Source organism: Dermacentor albipictus, chromosome 2 (genome assembly GCF_038994185.2).
Source record: "Dermacentor albipictus isolate Rhodes 1998 colony chromosome 2, USDA_Dalb.pri_finalv2, whole genome shotgun sequence".
NCBI classification, from domain to species: Eukaryota; Metazoa; Arthropoda; class Arachnida; order Ixodida; family Ixodidae; genus Dermacentor; species Dermacentor albipictus.
The window spans coordinates 189965104-189985305 of NC_091822.1; the positions used below are offsets into that span (position 1 = coordinate 189965104).

A 20202-nucleotide genomic window follows, 5' to 3' on the forward strand; every position below is an offset into this window, starting at 1 on the left:
AATTCTCATGAAGACTACTTTTAAATAAAGTACCCCGTTGTTGGCTCACATTCATTTGACTCGCCCTCGTACATCTTGCAGAATTCCTGCTTTTTATACGTGCCCTCTGTTGCGACTATGATTTCGGTGCAATTACTCACGATACACGACCGGTGACAGCTAGTCCTGCGTAATACATTAATACAAATTACAGCGTCATTGATATTTTTCACTGGCCATTGCATATATACAAGAATGTAAGCACGGTTCTTAAATGGCAAAGTTTCGTTAACATATTTGTCCTCAACTTGTTCAGTTCATTGCCTTTTAATTTTTCATATCAGTGGCATGCACTGCTTTCCTGGTTTTGAACTGATATAGTTCTAAAGTTCGTGTGATATTTTCTTTACTTAAATAGACAAAAATATGGAAGCATTGATATCAGTTATTTTGGGCAAAATTTTTGGCACATACGAGTATATTTTTTTGTGAAAAAATACATATTTGATTGTTTTGACTGTGCGTAGCGTTCAAGAATTCGTTTGCAGCATCTTTGGCAATGACAATGCAGTTATTATTCATGGATTTGACCCCTTGACAAATTGTTTAAGAGGAAGCTTTAGCTCGGGCCCAATCCGATGCGCCCTATTCAAATACTTGTAAAACGCAGAAACGCTTTTCTTAGATAATCCTGCTAATCGCTTTTGTTGAAATTCGTTGCATTTGAGAGAGAAAGTTCAATCCTAGTTCTGTTGGAAACACAACTTCGATTTAGGGCCTGCATTTTGTTTAAAATATTTTGAAAAATTCGAAAGTTTGAAAAAATAGAAGCACGACGTTTACAAACTAATAGCTATGCATGAAGAACAGACATTGTGGTTCTGTAAACGGCATCTATTATAACAGTCAAAGCGGACAAGTTTGCTATGTCAATTTGTATCTTACGTGAACTGGTTACGTTGTGTACAAGGGTTCTGCACAAGCCGTATTTCCACAATACAAAATTTTTTTGAGATTCATGTGTGACATATCCATTTTGTCCGCTGTAGATGTACTATTAGATGCAATTCACAGAATTCTGATATTATTTTTCATTGTTGAGTCACGGAGTTTTAAGCTTGATAGTTTCGTTTTCTGAAAATTTTTGATTTGGCCAATTTGTAATAAACAATTGACCACCTAAATGAAAAATTCGAAACCAGTAGTCACTAGAATTAAACTTTTTCTTTTAAATGCAACAAAACTCCTCAAATCTGGTGAAGTGGTTGCAGGGAAAAACGAATTCCCCTTCTACATGTATTTAAATAGGAGCACCCGAGCTAAAGCTTCCTCGAACACAATTTCTGGCTACGCCACTGGCCCCATATATATATATATATATATATATATATATATATATATATGTATGGGGCTAGTGGCGTAGCCCCCCCCCCCCCGAACAAAATTCCTGGCTACGCCACTGTTTCACGGATACATTTTTTTTTCCTTCTGTATCAATATGAGTGCAAAAATTACACGGTCCATAGTTATAGAATCTACTGATACGCTTTTATTCTCTTGTGTAATAAAGAACCATATTACGCAATTCGTTCGGCTAACAGTTTTTCTTCACACGCCAATGATTTGGGAGCGCCTAAAGTGGTCTGTACATATGGAAATGAGCCTCACTATCTCAAAGCGTTTCGGGTAAGTGAACAGCAAGGACACTGGAATGGCAAAGCGAACGTGAATGCTTTGAACGCAACGTTCAAAACAGTTTCCTCTTTAGTCGTTCCTTATAGAATCCCGCTACTAACAGAAGTAGTGCGGAGAGAGAGAGCGCGCAGCCGGTGAGCCCTCTCGAAGAGCCGATAGGCTTATTCGATTCAACAAAGTTTATCAGCACTTATTGATGGTGCACTGTGCCTTCCATTCACCAGGGCACGCTCGCACCCCCGTGCTCTACAGGCAAGGTGCCGCATCGGCGCAGTGCAGCCTTGCAGTGAGAGGGTGCAGCCCGGCGCACCATAAGCGCGACACCATCTGCACCTATTCGTTTGTGGTGCCGTGCACCTTTGCTGAATCGAACAAATCCGATAGCTTACACCGGCCCAAGGGCTGCCACGCGCGGATCCTTAACAAAACACATATCGATATACGCAAATTAAATATTAAAGGGGATGACGACTTTAAAGGGACACAACGAGAAGGACTAAGCTCAACTTAGTGGAGTTTTCCTCCAGAACTCCACTTTCGTTAATTTCGCCGGAATACATCGATTAGTAGTATAGAGAAAATGAAGGTCAAAGTTCTACTGCTCGAATTTCGCGCCGAAATGCCAGCGCCGGTAGGCGAGTTTGACGTCGCGGATTGCAAAGTATCTTTTCGTATTTGGGGCGTCGCGGGTTAAGTAATAGTTTTCGAAACTTGCTAAGGTCACTCTTTGACTGCTATAGAATACGATGTAGTCTACCCTTAGCGACAAAAAGTTAGCTAGGTCAGAACAGACGTCATCACGTCACGGTGCTATAATGCGGGAACTTCAAGGCGACATCACCACACGTCTTTATCTTTTGAGCCTTTTCTGGATTACTAAAGCTCCTATAGTGGTAACAGTGGCTTTGTTTGTATTCCAGAAATATAAATCGCTGACACCGTCAAATAATTTTTTGTTTAGTGCCAATTTAATGAGAAGCCGGAAATGTTAAGCCGGCTAATTGCTTGACATGCTATATCTTTGTGCTTGGTGAAGACTATTTTATACACAGTGATCAAAAACGTACAAACGTGCGTAATACGAACGTGCATATATAGCCGCTGGGTCTATTCACAAAGTCTTATTAGGATATTTAGAGCTTTGAAAAGTCAGAGAATACAGTGCGGAGGAGAGTCCAAGGAAATATAATAAAAAAGAAGATGAAGAAGAAGAAGAAAAACATGCTTCGTCTGAGGTTGGTAAATTACAACTGAATGATTGCCTTCGCGACATTCGTATTAACAGCCCGATATTAATAGATTTGTGGCGAGACGTCTAGCATTACGTGTGCTTCTGCACTTCACTGCATACCTGCAGTGTATAGTTTCGTTGTGAATGTTTCTGTGAAACGCTTTATGCTGCGAAGCTAGGGCGAGAAACGTACACAGCGTGAAGCGCTAAATTTTTTTCTGGGGGGGGGGGGGGGGGGGAGGGGAAGGGCACTTTACGAATGCGTTCACATAGTGTAAATGCGGCTGTTTGACAACTGTCCGGACGCGCGCGAATAAGCTTTGCGGCTATGGAGAACATATATCGTAACAATGAGTGCGGCAGAAATGTTGACATGACGCGTAAAAAGAAAGTTGCAGTTGTGACAATAAACGACGAGTCTACTAAAACTGCACCATGGTGGGAAGCTGTTACCCAAACGTAATAACACTTATTGTTGTGTTTATACGAGCGTTTTCGCATGAGTAATATGTTGCAGACATCCCGACTCCATCCTTCAAGATGAAGTTCAACTGTAGAGTATTACAGCGACGAACGATTGGTGTGCGTATAATCTGTCGCATTCATAGATGATGGAGCGACTTAATTGTATGACGCACAGTACGGTGGCAACACATTACCATATATCACAAATGTAACCGAAACGCCTTTCAACGAAGCTAGACTCGTTATTTGTTTTGCAACGAGAAATAGGCGAGAATGTGTTTCTGAGACGTTATTATTCAATGAAATGAAGATAACTAATTATCACTAAAACATAGTCTAGTGTACATGTTGAAACGTAGGCAATTACTGATCGGCGTCGATAAGGCTGTCCGTGCGACTGTATTATAATGGAGTGCGTGCAAGCAGTAGCGTACATTTAGGAAAGCTTAGTCAAGTGCTTTCACAGATAACATTACATTGTGTCGTGCGAAAGGGGCGCTCAATCAACGCACAGAGTGCAAAAGCAGAGTGTGAAACGAGTGAATGAATATTTCAATACTGGACGGGAAGGCTGGAAAACGCTATTGTGGAACGCCAGCAAAACCAGCGGACAGAAAGCCGCAGTCGCAGTAGTTACACTCTCCCATTCAGCGCGGCGAGCTGAGCAGGCCACTAAAATTCCGAAACGAAACGAGCGTGCTCTTGGCGGATAAATGGATGCTGGTTCAATATCGTCTGAGTGCACGCAACGGGCTCTCGAAAGAAAACGAATCTAACAAGTGAACCATAGTAGGCGATGTTGACGATGGAGCCAGATGAGTGGTGTACATGGTTAAAATTACGAAAGCAGAGATAGGAGTACCGGCCACCGCTTATTGGGTGGACGGAAGGGGGGTTACAAAGACTCCTAAACCTCCCACCTCAGTAACCGCATCTGTCGAACAGCGCACTTCTGCCCCTAATTAAAGGACGAAGCACACACATGTGCAGCCGCAACGAGTCGTCTGACAAGCTAGACAGCGCGCTCCCTTATTCCAGAACAGAGAACCGGCAGTGACAGCTCGGTATTACGAGAGCGAAACTGCACCACGCTGTAGACCGCATAGCCACGGCTGAAGGGAAGCGGCTGACAAGTCTCCAATTATAGCACTGTACGCGGGTGGCAACAAGGCGCTCGCACTCGCGACACGAGCGCGCGCGGCTCAAAAAGCGCACGCGACAGCGCGATTGAGCTAAGCAGTACGCAGCACGGGGTGGTGTCGATTGGCACCGGTACCTGAGACGTCGGCGGACTCCTGCGGCGTGCGGCAGCGTTCGGGCCGCCCCTGGCGACCGGCGGTGACTGCTTCGCTGAAGCCGTCCTCGGCGCGTTGCGGAGACACTCCGCCGGTGAGGGCCCCGGGGGAGCCCAGCGACCGCATCGACACCTTCGGTCCTTGAGCCCTCCAAGGGGGCTCCCTTTCTCTCCTCTCGCTTCCTCAACCCGGGCGCCGACACCGGCCACCGTTGTCCATCACAACCACCGTCTCCGAAACCACAACATTTCTCGGCAACACCGACGTTGGGTGTCCGACGACAGAGGCACAACCGTTGAAAAGCCCGCTCTGCGACGGCACCGATCGAAGACACCGCGACGTCCGCGCGGCCCGCGAAAAGTTACAACAGCAGAAGCAGCGCACGCGGTGGTGACCGAGTCACGGCGAGGCGTCGCTTCGCTGGCCAGCTGCTGCGGCGCGTCGTCTCCGAGGCGCGCATCGGCGAGGGTGGGGAGGTGTCCAGGCAGACTTTGGTGAGGCACGCAGAGCAGCAACAGCAGCGGACGGCACAGCCGGCTACATAGCGGGCGCCAGCGACACGTCTGTTTGTGTCGCCGCGATACCGGCCACACGGCTGCTGCCGCCGCAGACAGGCTTTCTCCTCTCTTTCTTCTCCTCTCTTGCTTTCTCCTCCTCTCCCCGCCGGTGACACGCGTAACTCTCTCTCTCATTTTTCTAGCATCCTCCTCCTCGCCGCGCGGCCGCAGACACGCAGCGAGCGAAGCGGCGGCAGCAGCGCGACAAGGCAGGTCCAACATCCGGGATTGGTTAGCGACCCGGTGTGCCTTCTTTCCTGTCGCCCCTCTCTCCACACTCGGACTGATGCCTCAGCGCTTGGCCGAGCGTCGCTAGCCGCTGGTGTCCAACGATCGGCGTGACTACAGCCGAAGTTCAGATGATCCCTTTCGCGTCGTTCCGGGCGGAAAGACGCGGCTGCGGGCAAGCAAATATAAACATATGCCGCTGGCGGATGATTCAGTGCGCGCGGTGGGTCCACCTGAAAGGTATAGCGATACAAAGAAAGCGAGACGCGGTGTCACCCTAGAGAAATGGTGTAACCATTAGGTTATATACGTGGGCGTACTTCCTGTTTAAAGATTACGGGACCGAATGTAGGACTTGAAAGTTCTGCTTGACGTGCTATAGAGTTTATACGAAGGACAAAAACGAGACAGACACACATGTGTCTGTCTGTCGCATGAAGAGGGCGCCAAACTATGCGCTGGCTTTCGATATCTCATGCGATTCGTTAGCCTTCTTTCCTATCAACCTGCATTGGCGACATTCACAATCGACAACTACTTCAATATCATTTCATGGATTTGTACGTACACCTTGGAACGCCTTATCTGTTACCTGTTTCCTTTTATTATTATTTCTTTTCCATTTATTTTTTTTTCATTTTTTCTACTCTTGCAGTCTGTCGTCTTTACAACCCCTACATCGCTCACCCCAGTGCAGGGTAGCAAACCGGAGACTCGCCTCTAGTTAACCCCTATGCCTTTCCTCTCTTTCTCTCTCTTACGTGCACATACCAACTCGTCACTAGGATAAATATAAATGTAGTTCGCTTATTCGGAAATCATCGGAAATCAGGGAACTGCACCACCATGCTCTGGAAAGAGGACACCACATTGTATTTCAGTGGATTCCTGCTCACTGTGGCATCGTCGGCAACAACCTAGCTGACAAGGCTGCCCGGTGTGCCCACGGAGATACAAAGACGCGTCCAACACCTTTGGCGAGGTCGGACGCTGCCAGAGAACTTCGCCTACTTGCGCGCAAGAAGTCCCAGGATCTCTGGACATCAAGTGGCTTCAATTGCAGATTACGTCAACTGGACCCCACGCTACGGCTACAACTGCCACCTAGCCTTTCCCGCGGCGAAGCAACCTTGTTGTGTCGCTTGTGGTTGGGAGTGGCGTTCACGAACGCATACTCCTACCGTATGGGAATGGCCGAGGGCCCGATGTGCGACTCCTGTGGGTGCGAGGAGTCCATCGAGCACGTATTGTGTACCTGCCCTCGCTACGATGTCCAACGCCTCTCTCTGCGGGCAACTTTACACAGACTAGACTCGAGACCATTCACCGAGTCAAAGATACTCGGACCGTGGCCACAACCGTCACTGGCTCGAAAAGCGATTCGTGCACTAGTGCGGTACTTGAAGTGCACGGGCTTAAGAGACCGCTTATAGTGCCATTGTGTAAGGTGTCCCTCCCACATGTACTCAGAGCTGACTCTCTCCCTTTCTTCCTCTTTCTATTCCCCTTTCCCCACCCCCAGTGTAGGGTAGCAAACCGGATGCTGTTCTGGTTGACCTCCCTGCCTTCCCTACCCTTGCTTTCTCTCTCTCTAGTTCGCTTATTAAATCCACCTGCAACACTAGGCTGCTTGGAAGCTTGATCTTTGTTTCGCCCGTACCGATTTCAATTCGTTCATTGGTACGAATCTCGATTTCTAATGTGAATTTGAGGATACAAAAGAAATTATTTTTTGTCTTTTCACCGCTACCAACAGGATCTAGAAAACTTAGACAACCATTCGCATATTATTAGTACACTTGCATAAGAAGAATAGACAAATCTTCAGGTGAGCAACCTTAGCAATGGACAGTGTCAGGTATAAGGAAAACAGTAGAAAAGAGATTAACATCATGCGCAAGTGGTCTGGGAAGCGCAAGATATTTTGTATGTATATATATACGATATTACGATCAAGACGTCCTTTGATCTACCAGTAACGGTTCAGTATCGTGGTGACCATCACCGACCACACAGATATCCTCGACCGCGTTAGTGGACCATTTCTGTTCCCATGGGGTTCGCCTTCAGTTGTGGCGAGGGAAGATGCGGGCACTCCAGCAGCGACGTTTGCGGAAAAAGAAACTATGGTAAGTAGCTACTTCTGTAAAAGCTCCTCGGGGTGACGTCACTTCTTTAGGCTATCTTTGACTTCTCGCGCAAGGCCGAAGTTAGACATTAGCTTCGACTTCGCTCTTGCGCCATAGTTCCAATTTTACTTTCGAGAGCATTTGTGAAATGACTCCAACCTGGCATCCCACACCTCGCATCCGACACCAGTGTTGCCTTGAGATCCACATGCACTAAGGCATCTTCAGTTCAATCCCTGAACACGAAGATTCCTTGGGGCAGGCATATTTACACTTCCCGAGTGATTACGCCTATGGCACACGACGCTATAGATCGTTGTCATCGCTCGCAGGCATTGGCTCTTCCTCATCCCGCTCACAAGTCACGATATGGTGGTGACAAATATCTCAACCATACAGCCGATGATCGTGCGACACTTCTTGGCAGTCCCGCCTTGGCATTATAGCCAGGCGCTTTCGGTGACATCTTTCCATCATATTAAGCACTCGATCGCTTCGCCTGTATAAGCATGCGTTGTCAATCATCATGGAGAAAAACGCACCGACTGCTGACGTCACAAGGAAACTAATGGCGTACCACAGCTTTGCCCATAGATTTTGTCACAGTATCGCTTTTCCATTGTCATTTTGTCCCATCCGCTTTGTCCTATCGACAGGAACTGCAAAACCCGTTACCATGCAGTTCTCCATGTCATATAGAGGAACTCGAAACGTTGTGTCATTAAATGAAAGAACTATCGTGTTTCCTGACATGCAGTGGCATGGTTCACGTTCCCCAGAAAAATATTGATCGAAAAGAAGATGTGCATGCCCTAGCTGGTGCATTCTTCTTGAAACTGAGTTTGAATGAATGTGTGATATTTAGTGGCGCAATGGCCAACGAGTTTGTGCACCGCGAGTAGACAGGTCATATATAGGAAATACTTTTTTTTTCTTAGGAGTGGCGGGGGGAGGGGGGGGGGGAGAGGCTGGTAGATGTCACAGTGTTGACACACCACGCTCACGTACATATATAGCGTCCATGTAAGTCGTTTGTGTTTCTAGTATATGCTATGTCATATCTCAATTCACGCTGCACAATATAAGTTTCAACAACACTGATCGGTTTCATCGAGCCGCCGCCAATGGATGTCATGTCCAAAAGCGTGGATAGCTTTAATTCGTGCACTGTTTGATCAGAGAATAAACTCACACTCAGTAAAAAGCAAATAATACTAAATAAACCATTGCAGTAAGGAATTTCATCGAGTGACGGACGACAAAGGAGGGACAAAGTCGTCATGTGACGCCTGCGCGATGCTTTCTTTACCTTTTGTCACTGGACAACTCAATCAAAAACAATAAAACTTGTTGTTAGGGTGAGTTGGTTCATAATGATCAAGCATAATTAGAGGTTATTGACTGTTACTCCCTCGCTGCGGCAAATGCTTTTGCATGTAATAATGCAAGTACATTTTAGTGCAGAATCGAGCGCTTTATAGTGTGTTTGACTGTCATCAACGTGACCTGGCACGTTTCTGCGAATAAAATGAGTGCCGAAAACAGTTCGCTGTATAGCGATCAACCAGTCTGCCAGAGACGGATATTCGTATATAATATTTCGACAACAGCTATAAAGTCTTTCTTCTGCATATTTTATTAGCAGCCTTCTGACCAGCTAAAGTTGTAGCAAAAATCCCATCATCGGAGAAAATTTGTCGCAATTTATAAGCTGATCATTTATCCTGCCGAGATCAGTTAAATCATAACTTGTATGCGTCAAGACTGTACCGAAATCCCCGTTTCCTTTTTCTCCCCTTTAGCTTAAGCAGACAGAATTAATGACAAGACGTATATCTGCCTTGGAATGTTGCAGGTAATTGTTATCAATCAAGTTCCAAAAATGCTTTTTTTGTTTTTCAAACTCCTATAGCTTCCTTCTCGAAATGCTACATACATACGCATGATAGTCTGCATTCTGAACATCGGCAAGCTCACTGTATGTCAAGCGAAAAATAATATCGGCCGTCGAACTTCACACTTGCCATCCAAAATATTCGTAATGTCGGCACACCATCTGCTATAGGCTAATCGTGCTGCGAGCATAGTGAGGATTTGCGCAACATAAATTGGTTGCCAGAAATGTTACCACAAGGTTTGTATTTGCTAGGCCAATGACCGGAGCGAGGCATTATGTAAAGGATCTATAATCGTATGCGCATTCAGACAATATTTTGTTCGTGAACTCGCTCTTAAGGAAGTGTTTATACAAGCTTAGCCATTTTTTTTTATTCAGCAGCTTTTCAGTGACGTGACATAGGGGTCGTAAATTACGAATTTAACCACTCAGCTTCAAGTCAAGCCGATAAATAATTGCGCCTTACTCACACATACCAGCCTGAATCTACGCCATCCCAAGAGGTATAGTAAATAATAATATTTAGGAGTAATAATCAGTTATAACACCTCAGGGAAGTTCAACGTTCATTATTGATCAACTCAGTGCATCCACTTTTCATATACTATATATATACGTTTCCTGAGATACAAAATTTGAGACGTATGCCGAGGGCTAAACTTATATCGTACACTGATCATTTGGTTAAACGCGAACTATAATACGACTTGGGCAGGTTGAAATGCACTAACAAGCACTAAACTTGAATGAATTGATAGGGAAGCGGCTATATGTTCATTCATTTTTAGATTTTCTGTCCTAACTGTGGAAAACTAATGGCACTGGCTACACGCAACTGGCTACGCACAGGAAAAATTTTTGTCGTTAGTTTTGCTATTAACCAACTCCAAACTGTCATGTCGACTCCAAACTGTCATGTCGCCTTAATTTTTAAATTGTATTTAAGTGCGCCTGTCATGTACAGGCGCACTTAAATCCAATTTTCCCCCGAAGACCATACAGGATGGAACCAATAATCTTGTGCGCAAAGATGCTGCTGCTGTTTTCAGCGAATATCATATAATTTGTTTGCTCGTTTTGTAGTATTATTCTTCCTGTTAGCGCACATACCTGCAGGATCTGCATGGTGAAGTATGAAAAAAAAAGAGCGAGAGAGAGAAACAGAATTCCGAAAGTTGCATTTAATTCGATAGCAATATAAAAGTTTGATTGCTCGACTTCGCGATGTGAGACGAACGACACTTCATATGAACAAGTTCAACATCAATTAAGCAACTAATTATTCAGCCAAACTGGATGCTCGGTGACTGTGTGCAAGAGGGCGAACTCGCTTGCAAAGTGATCGCTCATATAATTATATTTGACGAAGCAGACTTATACGCTTAACGACCACTGCCTTCACAATAAATTAGTTGGTTTAAGATCGCGCACTTCTTGCTGCCATTGCTCGTTCTTCATTCTCATTTGCTTCGATGCAAATAAAGCTTGACTCGGTGGGCAACACACAGTGTTACCTTGACGCGCAAACACTGAAGGGTAAGAGACAACTCTTTTTCGAACACGACTGTCAGAATGTAGGTGAGCGATTTAGAGTTGTCATACAGACATTATTATTTGTATCACGGCACGGTCCTTCGTCTTCCTTTTCGGTGGGCACATACTCAGGGGCGCGTCTGCTTCATTACAAATGCATAAATGGGCAAAGCGCATATTTCGTTGACGAGTGATCGCTTCAGTGAGAACTTAGACGCACATATACACGTAAGTTTATCATAAGACATATCTTTTACTGCTGAGATGCCCACTGCAGATGCATCTTTTCCCTTATTGTTATGCAGTTTCATCCCCGCGGATAACTTCTCTACAACAGCTGCTATATATAGCAGTACTATAGTACTGCTATATATAGCTGTACTATAGTACACTTTCTATTTCTTCATTCAGTCTCAGTGGCTATGGTGTTGGGCTGCTGAGCACGAGGTCGCGGGATCGAATCCCGGCCACGGCGGCCACATTTAGATGGAGGCGAAATGCGAAAACACCCGTGTGCTTAGATTTAGGTGCACGTTAAAGAACCCCAGGTGGTCGAAATTTCCGGAGTCCTCTACTACGGCGTGCCTCATAACCAGAAAGTGGTTTTGGCACGTAAAACCCCATAATCTAATCTAATCTAATCTAATCTAATCTAATCATTTAGTCTGCGTTACCCCCCTCTTTCTCTATCTCTCTCAGGACAGCCGTTATGTTTCTTAGAGCAGCTGCGGACGCCAACGAACAAGTAGGGTTTGATTAGGTATAGTTAACGTGTACTTAGGTCTAGCTGCAGAATCAGGTGGAATCACGGGAACCATTTGCTTTTCGTCTACTGCACATCGATATATGAGCTATAAGGTGCTCTGAATGATGAAAATTATTTGGATTTGCAAAGCGGTTACGTTTTTCTGTTTGCACAAGCTTGCCGTCAGTGTTATTGTATAGGCGTCAAGCATATGCGAGGTGCATGTTCCACGAAGAGGCTGAATTTCAGCCCAGTTTTAGCATGCAGCCACTAAAACAGCACAACGCTGTATGTAGATCGCGTACACGAACACACCTAGCAAATGTGAAATTCAGGCTGCACATACAGGTTTAAAAAGATATTCAGCCTTCTTTCTCACAGCCTATGTCGCACACACTTTTCACGTCGACTCTGCACATCTCGTTCTACCCGCCGATCGTTTTTCACCAGTTATTAGGAGAGAGAGAGGGAAAAAAAAGAAAGAAAGGGGGTGCCTCAGAACCTCGTTATAACGAAGTCGTATCCCATACCAAAATACCTTCGTTGTATCAGACTTTTGTTATTAGCATATGCACATTTATTACGCACTGATATTGACGAGAAACATATTGGATTTACTTTGTTATATTCGATAATTCGTTATACCTATGTTCCTTATATCGATGGTCAACTTACACATGAAATTACGCTGCTAAGAGCTATATCCTTCGTATACTCACCAATAAAGCTCTAAACTGGCTGCGCAGTTTTCTATCTGATAACGTTTCTCTTCGAGCTTTATTGGGGACCGAGCAGTATGAGTCCCTCACTGTGGACCACAACGTGATTCGTCCCTGTAACATATGGCGCTGTTAACGAAATGGTTCTGACGGGACGCTGAAGTTTTCTTCTCCTTTTGTTCCACTTGGACATTTTCTTTGCAAGATATACTTTGGTTATTACTCCCGACGTCACAAAATTGCGAGAAGCGTTTTGCTACGAACGATAAGCATATACTCGCAGTAACGCGTGGCGGCTCGCCTGCACTATCGGTTCGACTCAATGCGCCATACACTAGAGGCGCTTGCATCACACGAGTGCTACAACTTCAGATCATCAAACGTTCGTGATTGGAGCACTCAGCAAGAGCATCAATTGCGAAGTCCAGCTTGTAATGGCAAAGCTTGAGCAAGCAAAGGTTTCTTTATATTATGCAAGTGTAAATATATTTTAGATGATTATGCGTGAAAAAGGCTTATTGAGTGCAATATTTCAACGATGCCGCAATTTAAACCCACATCGCTAGATTTGCGAAATCGTTCGCGATGCGGAGTATAAATATAACCTCATCTCTTCTGTTAGGCAACTCTAGCTACACGCGGACGTGCTGCGGCAGTTCAGTCAACTTCTTCACATACCCTAAAAAAGAAAAAAAGAACGCTATGAGTTCTCGAAATAGAAACTATGATTATGCTTATTATGATTCAAGATTTATTGAAGCGGAAAACAAACTGCATAGCGGCTTCGTTCCTTGGTTAACTGATGTCGTGGTGTCGTAACGGATTTTGCATGTAGTTCAAACATACATGAGCCATACGGCCACATCAACTGTCACGAGTCTGTTCACATTGTCGCCGTTCGCACGGGCTGCGAAAGCGTGACAAGTTGTAACATTTTATTTATTTTCCCTGCGCATACCAGAAGTATGTCATCTTTATTATGCGTTGTTTACCAGCATTACTGCTATTTCTGGCGCATTTCCGTCGGTCTAATACCCTATTTCTTCCATGTTTATTCTGTGGATTGGTGAAGGAACGTAGTCCTACTATTTTGCGTCTTTTCTGGCACGCGTACTCTAGTTTTAATGTGCTAAATCAGTTCTGCGGAAGCACGCAAGGTGGAGGAAAGTACATGATAGGACGACAGTGGGGACCCCTTTGACCCTGGTTCTAATTATAATCATCCGAGAGAGAGATGCAAATGAAAGGAAGGCAGGGAGGTTAACCAGACTTAAAACGTCCGGTTTGCTACCCTGCACTAGGGGAAGGGAAAGGGGAAATAAAGACGGAAATAATCATCCACTCCTGCTTGGGCCTTCCGGCCTGCAGTATTGTGAAACAAATAAAGAAGTATGTATCCCTGAGCCAGTACAAGATATACGCAATAGTTGTGTCGCGATTTATGCGAGTTCTGCAAAGCGCGTGTCGACTTCACGTGCTGATATTTGGGCGAATTACCGTATAATCGTCCCGTCGTATATGCTTCTTCCAAACGAAGGACGCGGGTGGCACATATACCCGTGGCCGTACAAAAGCCTGGACCCTCGCTCGGAACATAAGGGAGGACGTTTCGAGCGGAATGGGAAGCGTGCAGGGAAAACGGCCCAGGGGGGAGAAGAGGAGAGGGTGCGGCTGCAGCCACGCTCCACCGCGAGGTGCCCCCGGGCTTCCCAAATGCCACGTTGACATTCTCGGCCGCTACTGTCACCTGTTTATGGGCCTCGTCGCGGGATGGGGTGGCGTACTCACGGAAGTGGGGTACCACCGCTTAACATCCGCGCGCTTTTGGGGAATCCTGTGAGAAAACGCAAACATCTTTAAGACCACTTATCAGGCTACGACCGATGGGTGTTTCTGTGTGCCTTGCCTTTCATTTATAACTCTCTCTCTCTCTCTCTCTGTGCGATCGCCATCGGGCGACAATCCCTCTGTTGGGGGAAGTCAGGCGACCCGGCCCACAGCTGCCCGGAGCGTCCGAGTTTTCTTAGCGCTTGCAGGGCAGCTCTCCGTCACGTCACCCATGTCGTAATTAGCCGTGGTTTCTTGGAAACGGCCCTCGCAGCTGGCGTACTGGCTTCTTACCGAAGACATTCAGCACGCCCTCTTGTGCGTAGACAAAGGGAAATGACACGGTCAATTTATTGCTACACGTGCGAGCTCGAGCCTGGCCTCCGGGGTCGGAAGACGTCAATGCCAAGACTCGGTGTCACACGCATGGGGAGAGTGAGATGACATGTGTCTTTCAGTGAACCTATATTCCCTTGCGTGTCGTAGATCGTGTCATTGTTCTGACCGATGCCGTATCCGTCACAAAAGCTTTGGTGCTATTGATTGTAATGGTGCCAACCCTCATGTGTGATTGGCTGGTGTGCGACTCTGTGCAACAAGGGGGGGGGGGGGGGGGTTAAATTGTCATATTTTGTTTGTGTGATAAAGAGCGGAGGTTCGCGTTTGGGCCAGGACAAGCGATGTGGTGTCTGAATAAAGCGCCTCCTCATCGGACAACGGCTCTTCCATCGCGCTGTCGTCGTGCACTCGAGTCATCGAGGGGCACCCACTTCGCACTTTGAACACTTTCCTTCTTTAACTATAGTGTTGAAGCTAGCGGAGAATAATGTAAAGGAAATTAACTCCCTGAATTCCAATTCTTGCACTGCACGTGTAAGGTCCCTAAACTTTCGTTAACATGAATGAAAATAAACAAACACAGCTCTCATCCCTCCAGGAATACCCGGGTTTTATTATTGTTGTTGTTTTCCCGTCTAAAAGAAGAACAGGTACATGACTCACGCAGTACCATGAGATAACAACTGATCAGAAACAATCTTTGCAAAATGATACCATTACAATATTATCCGTCCGTTAGATTCCGCCCTTTTTTGCATCAGGTAAACCGCCTCAAAGTCGATTAGATACAAATGTAATTCATTTAGTTGGTCACACATACGCGAAAAACCGACGCTTCGTGCAAGGAGAAGTCTGTGTGGACTCCCGAAAAGTATCAAAGGTTATCGGCCATTTAGTGCAATTAGTGTAATCGGTCTCCCTCGGTGCAATGTTTATCCTCCTATACAGTGCAATTCAGATCCGAAATGAACGTGCCGCGGCCTTCTCGAATACAGAGGAATGTCCTGCCAAAGCATGTCTCCCTGCATCCGAGTTCCTTTCTGCATCACTTCCAACTTTCACCTCTCTCGTTTCCGTTCTTTTTTCCTGAAGAAACGCAACAAAAACAAAAGGAGCGAGAAAAGAAAGCAAAGCGCTCCACGAACCAGACCCACCGTTTCGCTCGAATCCGTAAATTGTGCTTTGTTCGAACTCGCGCGCGCGCACACACACCCGCTCTCTCTCCACTCTTCGGCGGTCCCCGCATGAGCTATGGCGTATAATTGCCGTTGCGGGACGACCCGATCGCGTCCACAGAGAAAGAACAGCACCTCAGCGGCCCGTCCCGTCCGACAGAAGTGTCCGGCGGCCGCCAAAGCTGGAACAGCAAAAGAAGAAGAAGAAGAAGAAGAAGGGGACCGCGGCGCTCCGACACCCGTGACCCCCGCAGCCGGAACAAGCGGGACAAGCGGAGAAGGAGCCGAGAGCTGCACAGCCGAAATGCTCGCCAGTCACGCGGCCGCGTGAAACAAGCGAGCGCCCGTGGCTGAGACAAAAGCTCGCCGACCGACCGGCCCAGCTTCGAAGGCGACTGGCGTGCCCGAACGCCGATGCATGCGTGTGTGTGCGCGCGCGCGTTTTGGGAAGGGGGGGGGGAGAAGACCGAGCGCGTTTTTAATAGCTTTTCGAAGAAGCTCCCCGACGACGACGTCGCGTAGCTTTCGCGCGCCGCCTTTTCCTCCGCTCGCGCGGCCCGAGGTGCGCCCTGTAAAAAAAACGAAGAGAACGGCCTCCGCCGCTCGTTCTGGGAACGCCGATCGAAAAGCCGTGCGGACACGGCACCGGTTGTGCGTGTGTGCGTGCAGTAGGTAGAGCACGCGCTCCCTCGAGGACCCGCAGGAGAAAGAGAGAGAGAAAAAAAATGCTACGGGCACGACTGTCTTGACTGTTCAGGGAAAACGGTGCTCGCGAAGCTATTTCGAAAGACCGGTAAGAGACACCGCGGTGGTAATAATAAGGGCAGTCAGAGTCGCGTTTTCCCGCGGCGGGGAGTGAGAGAAAGCGATGGGAAAAGAGTAAAGAAGAAATAAGGAAGGAAACCGGGGCGTTTCGAACCGCTTCGGGAAACGCGTTTTCTCCAAATGACGCTGATTGGCCCCGGCGATGACGATGCCGCCCCGACAGTACACCCGACAGCAACAGCAGCAGCAGCCGCTTCCGGCGCTTGACCTTTCGAGAGCGCGCTAGCTGACCTTCGTCTGGGGAGGAGACCCAGTCGCGGGTAGTGGGCGACGCAGAACGTGGAGTTGGAGTCGAGAACGCCCAACGTGCGCCGGACATCGACGTTTGTTCGTTAGTTTCTTCCAGCTTGTTAAGAAAAGCACGTCCGGGACAAGCCGCTAATGACAGCCAATCCTGGTGAGCCAGAGCGGATTTGTCGAAAGCTGACGCATGAGCTTCTTTCTGCGCTTGCAGCAAACCGCTCAGGACCCGCAGCTTCTTCTCGCGATCCCACGATGCAGCGAAAAAAAAAATCAAGACGAAAATTAAAAGAAGTCAGAAGGTTAAGAAGAGAAACAAACAAAAGGGTGAGAAAGAAAAACATCCGCACATTCGAAGGAGGAAGTGGCCGCAGTTGGGCATGCTATGAGAAGCAGGGCATCATCAATATAGCGCCTGCCTCTTCGCGGTCTCCTCGCAACTCCCTTCCCCAAGAGAGAATGATCTGAAATGAAGCAACACGGATGGAGTAAACGGCTTTATGAACGAACGAGCGAAACAGGGGAAGAGCAGAAGATAAAGTGCGCATTCACCGGCCGGAAAATTTTATGTAACGGATGTGTACAGACACCGCGCCCGCAGGTCGTTCAGAGGGAGCGGGCTCGCATGCTTCGACAGCAGTAAACTCCGGCAGGCACAGCTGGGCAGGCATAACTTAAGGCATAACTCACGCGGTAATGTCCCCGCAGCGGCCCTGTTCTTACCACCCAATCTCCACTCCTGGAGAGGCAAGGGGCCGGATAAGTAAAGGCATCGAGCGCGTATGCCTGAAGCGCACCACTTTTGATCTCACTGCGAAGATCTGTGCCGGCGACGTCGCATTCCTAAGGTCGGGCATCCAGCCAGCGGTAAACGCACACCGAAGGGTTGCTTGGACGCTCTCTCTCTCTCTCTCTCTCTGATCGCAGCGTCGTCGACGTCGGCGGGCGTCCCGGTGCCGCCAAAGGATTTGCGAGCGGGGAAATCGGGGCGTCGCGGCCTATCTTCCGCGGTCGTCGCTTGCGTGCCTCGCCACGGCCGGCCGACAGAGAGAAGCGTCGCGCGCTGCGTTGTGTGCGTGCCTTTCCTCCGCGGCAGCTCGGGGCCCGCTCGTCGTCGTCGCGGTCCCGCCGCGCTCCTCCTGGAAGAAGGGACCCGCTCGCTCTCCCTCTGCGTGAGAGTTAATCGTTTCAGAGCAACCCTGTAATTTGGTCCCGTGGAGCGGCCAGGTGGGACATTTGACAGTGATGCATGCTCGCCGCATGTCCGGCTCCTCGCGCTGTGCCGCGCGGCCCCCGCTCGCGCCGCCAGCGCCTTTCACGCTCGTCTCCCGCGGCCGACGCGCGCGCCACGGCTTTCTTCTTTCCCTCTCGTTCTTCTCTCCTCCTCGTCGTCGTCTTTAGGTGAGCGCGTTTCTTGTTTTCTTTATCGTTCGGCCGCAGAGAGCCAGCGGCTCGCCGCCGCTATCTTTCCATCTTCGGCCGCGTGTCGTGACGCCCGCTCTCTTCTTTTCTCGTCGTCCCGCGGACTGCTCTCGGACAGCGCGATGCTGTGGAAAGAAAATGGCAATGTGCGAGCCGAACGTGTGGCAGTGTAGTGGACTTGGGGCGCCGCTGCGGAGTCCCTCTCCCGCCGCCGGTCCGAGCGGCGGCCGCTCGTTTGTTCGACAACTCCTTGCGGTTCTCGCGAGCCGCTGCCGCCTCGAGATTCGGCGAAAAAAAAGAGTGCCTAAGGACTCATCTGCCTCGCGCTCTTCTTTGGATTTATTTGTTGCCTCTCGCCACCCGCCGGTCCGGGACACAAAAACCTATTTGCGCGACTACGAGGCGAATGCTCTCGCGCGAAATTACGGTGACGTCAACGCGAAAAAACGTCGCGCGCGATGACCATTATTTTGTTGGCTTTTCCGTTTCTTTTTGCGTTGCTACGGCGAATGAAACAGAAGGCACGTAGTACGTAGGCGACCTGGGGAACTGCAGAGTCTCAAGGTCTCGAGCTTTGATTGCCTCGAATAAATGTCGTGGTGCAATGAACGGGTGTCATTATTTCCACTTCTAGAAGGTTTACCTCTTTGGAAAGAGAAAACACGCTTGTTGTCGAACCGTTGCACATGTAGAAATCTTTCGAATCCCGTGGTCCACATGAGACACGTTGTGCTGTGATCGTACACGACAGCATTCTAGCAGGCTCATCTCAGAAGCAAGGCGTACTGTGATTCAAGCAATGCAGCAGCCTACTGGTTACTCGTGTCGCGGATATGAGCCGTCGTCGCGTGAAAATTTTCACTCCCTTCCGGGCATTATCATTCCAGTCATTATCGTATTTCTTAGTTTCGATATTTATCGTGTGTCGTTCCTGCGACCTTGCTCAGACTTACGGTCGCGATTGCGCAACGCGTACGATATCCTGCTGCATGCGAAATGATTGTTGTACTGAAAGGACACACGTGCCATCAATGGATCACAGAAGCAGCTTTATAAGCTTGTGTTATATGTGAGCAGTGCGGCGTGAACCACAACTATAGAAAAACAGTGCATACTGAACTCGTACAGGCACGTCTTCTATAACCATATCCCATTTCTCTGTGAAGTTACATATTGGTCTCTCCCACTTCGCCCTATCAGTCACCTGTTCTTTCTCGGTTGCCTGAGATTGATGTCATTTTCTCCTGTGTCTTATTAGCTCCTCTTAGACCGGCCTTATCTGCTTTTGGCACCAGAGTCAATCTTCATAATTGTCATTACCTTGTTTCCGACACAGCTCTCTTCTCTTTTCATTACATGTCCAAGCCGTGCGAGACTTCTCTCTTCAACCTTTGCTACGATGTCAGCTAATCTGACGGTGTGTTGCCTATAATAGTTATGAACTCCACGTTCCCCAGTCACGATGAACATACATCGCAGCTTCGGACGCTACACCATGTCTCGTTTCACGTGGACACGCAAGACGCTTCAGACACTGACAACATGCCTTGCTTTCTTTACTTGCCTCCGACCGAATAGTAAAAATCAGAAGCTGGGTTGCACGCGGCCGTTCGGACATAGTAATCACCCCGGAGGCTTAGCAGCTGCGGCTGATGTCTGCGGTCGCGAGGAGACCCTTTAACACGTACTGTGTGACGGTACTCGCTGCAGTACGTAGAGAAGGTCGCTCCCAGGTGCGCTAGCCTTGATTACTAACCACTGTCAGAACAAACCAGATTATTGGAAATCCGACCTCGTAAGACATCGCAGCAAAGGGCAACGAAGGCACTAACTTATCCAAGCGGCTTTAGCCCTAATTGTTCTTAATTGTGCTTCATTGCTCGTGATTCTGTACTGTGAGA

At 47.9% G+C, this 20202-nt stretch overlaps 1 protein-coding gene across 4 annotated transcripts in view; it reads right to left on the minus strand.

Moving 5' to 3' along the window:
• The window catches only part of LOC135919557 (zinc finger protein basonuclin-2-like), a 342921-nt gene that overhangs the window by 49675 nt on the left and 273044 nt on the right, over positions 1–20202 (minus strand). The window contains exon 1 of one of the 4 annotated variants that reach the window (XM_065453478.2): positions 4647–5304. The exons of the other annotated variants lie outside the window; for them this stretch is intronic. Coding sequence (XP_065309550.1) covers positions 4647–4791 — 145 coding nt within the window. The 5' untranslated portion in view covers positions 4792–5304. Of the gene's footprint in view, positions 1–4646; positions 5305–20202 lie in introns of those variants that run through there. 4 annotated transcript variants of the gene reach the window in all.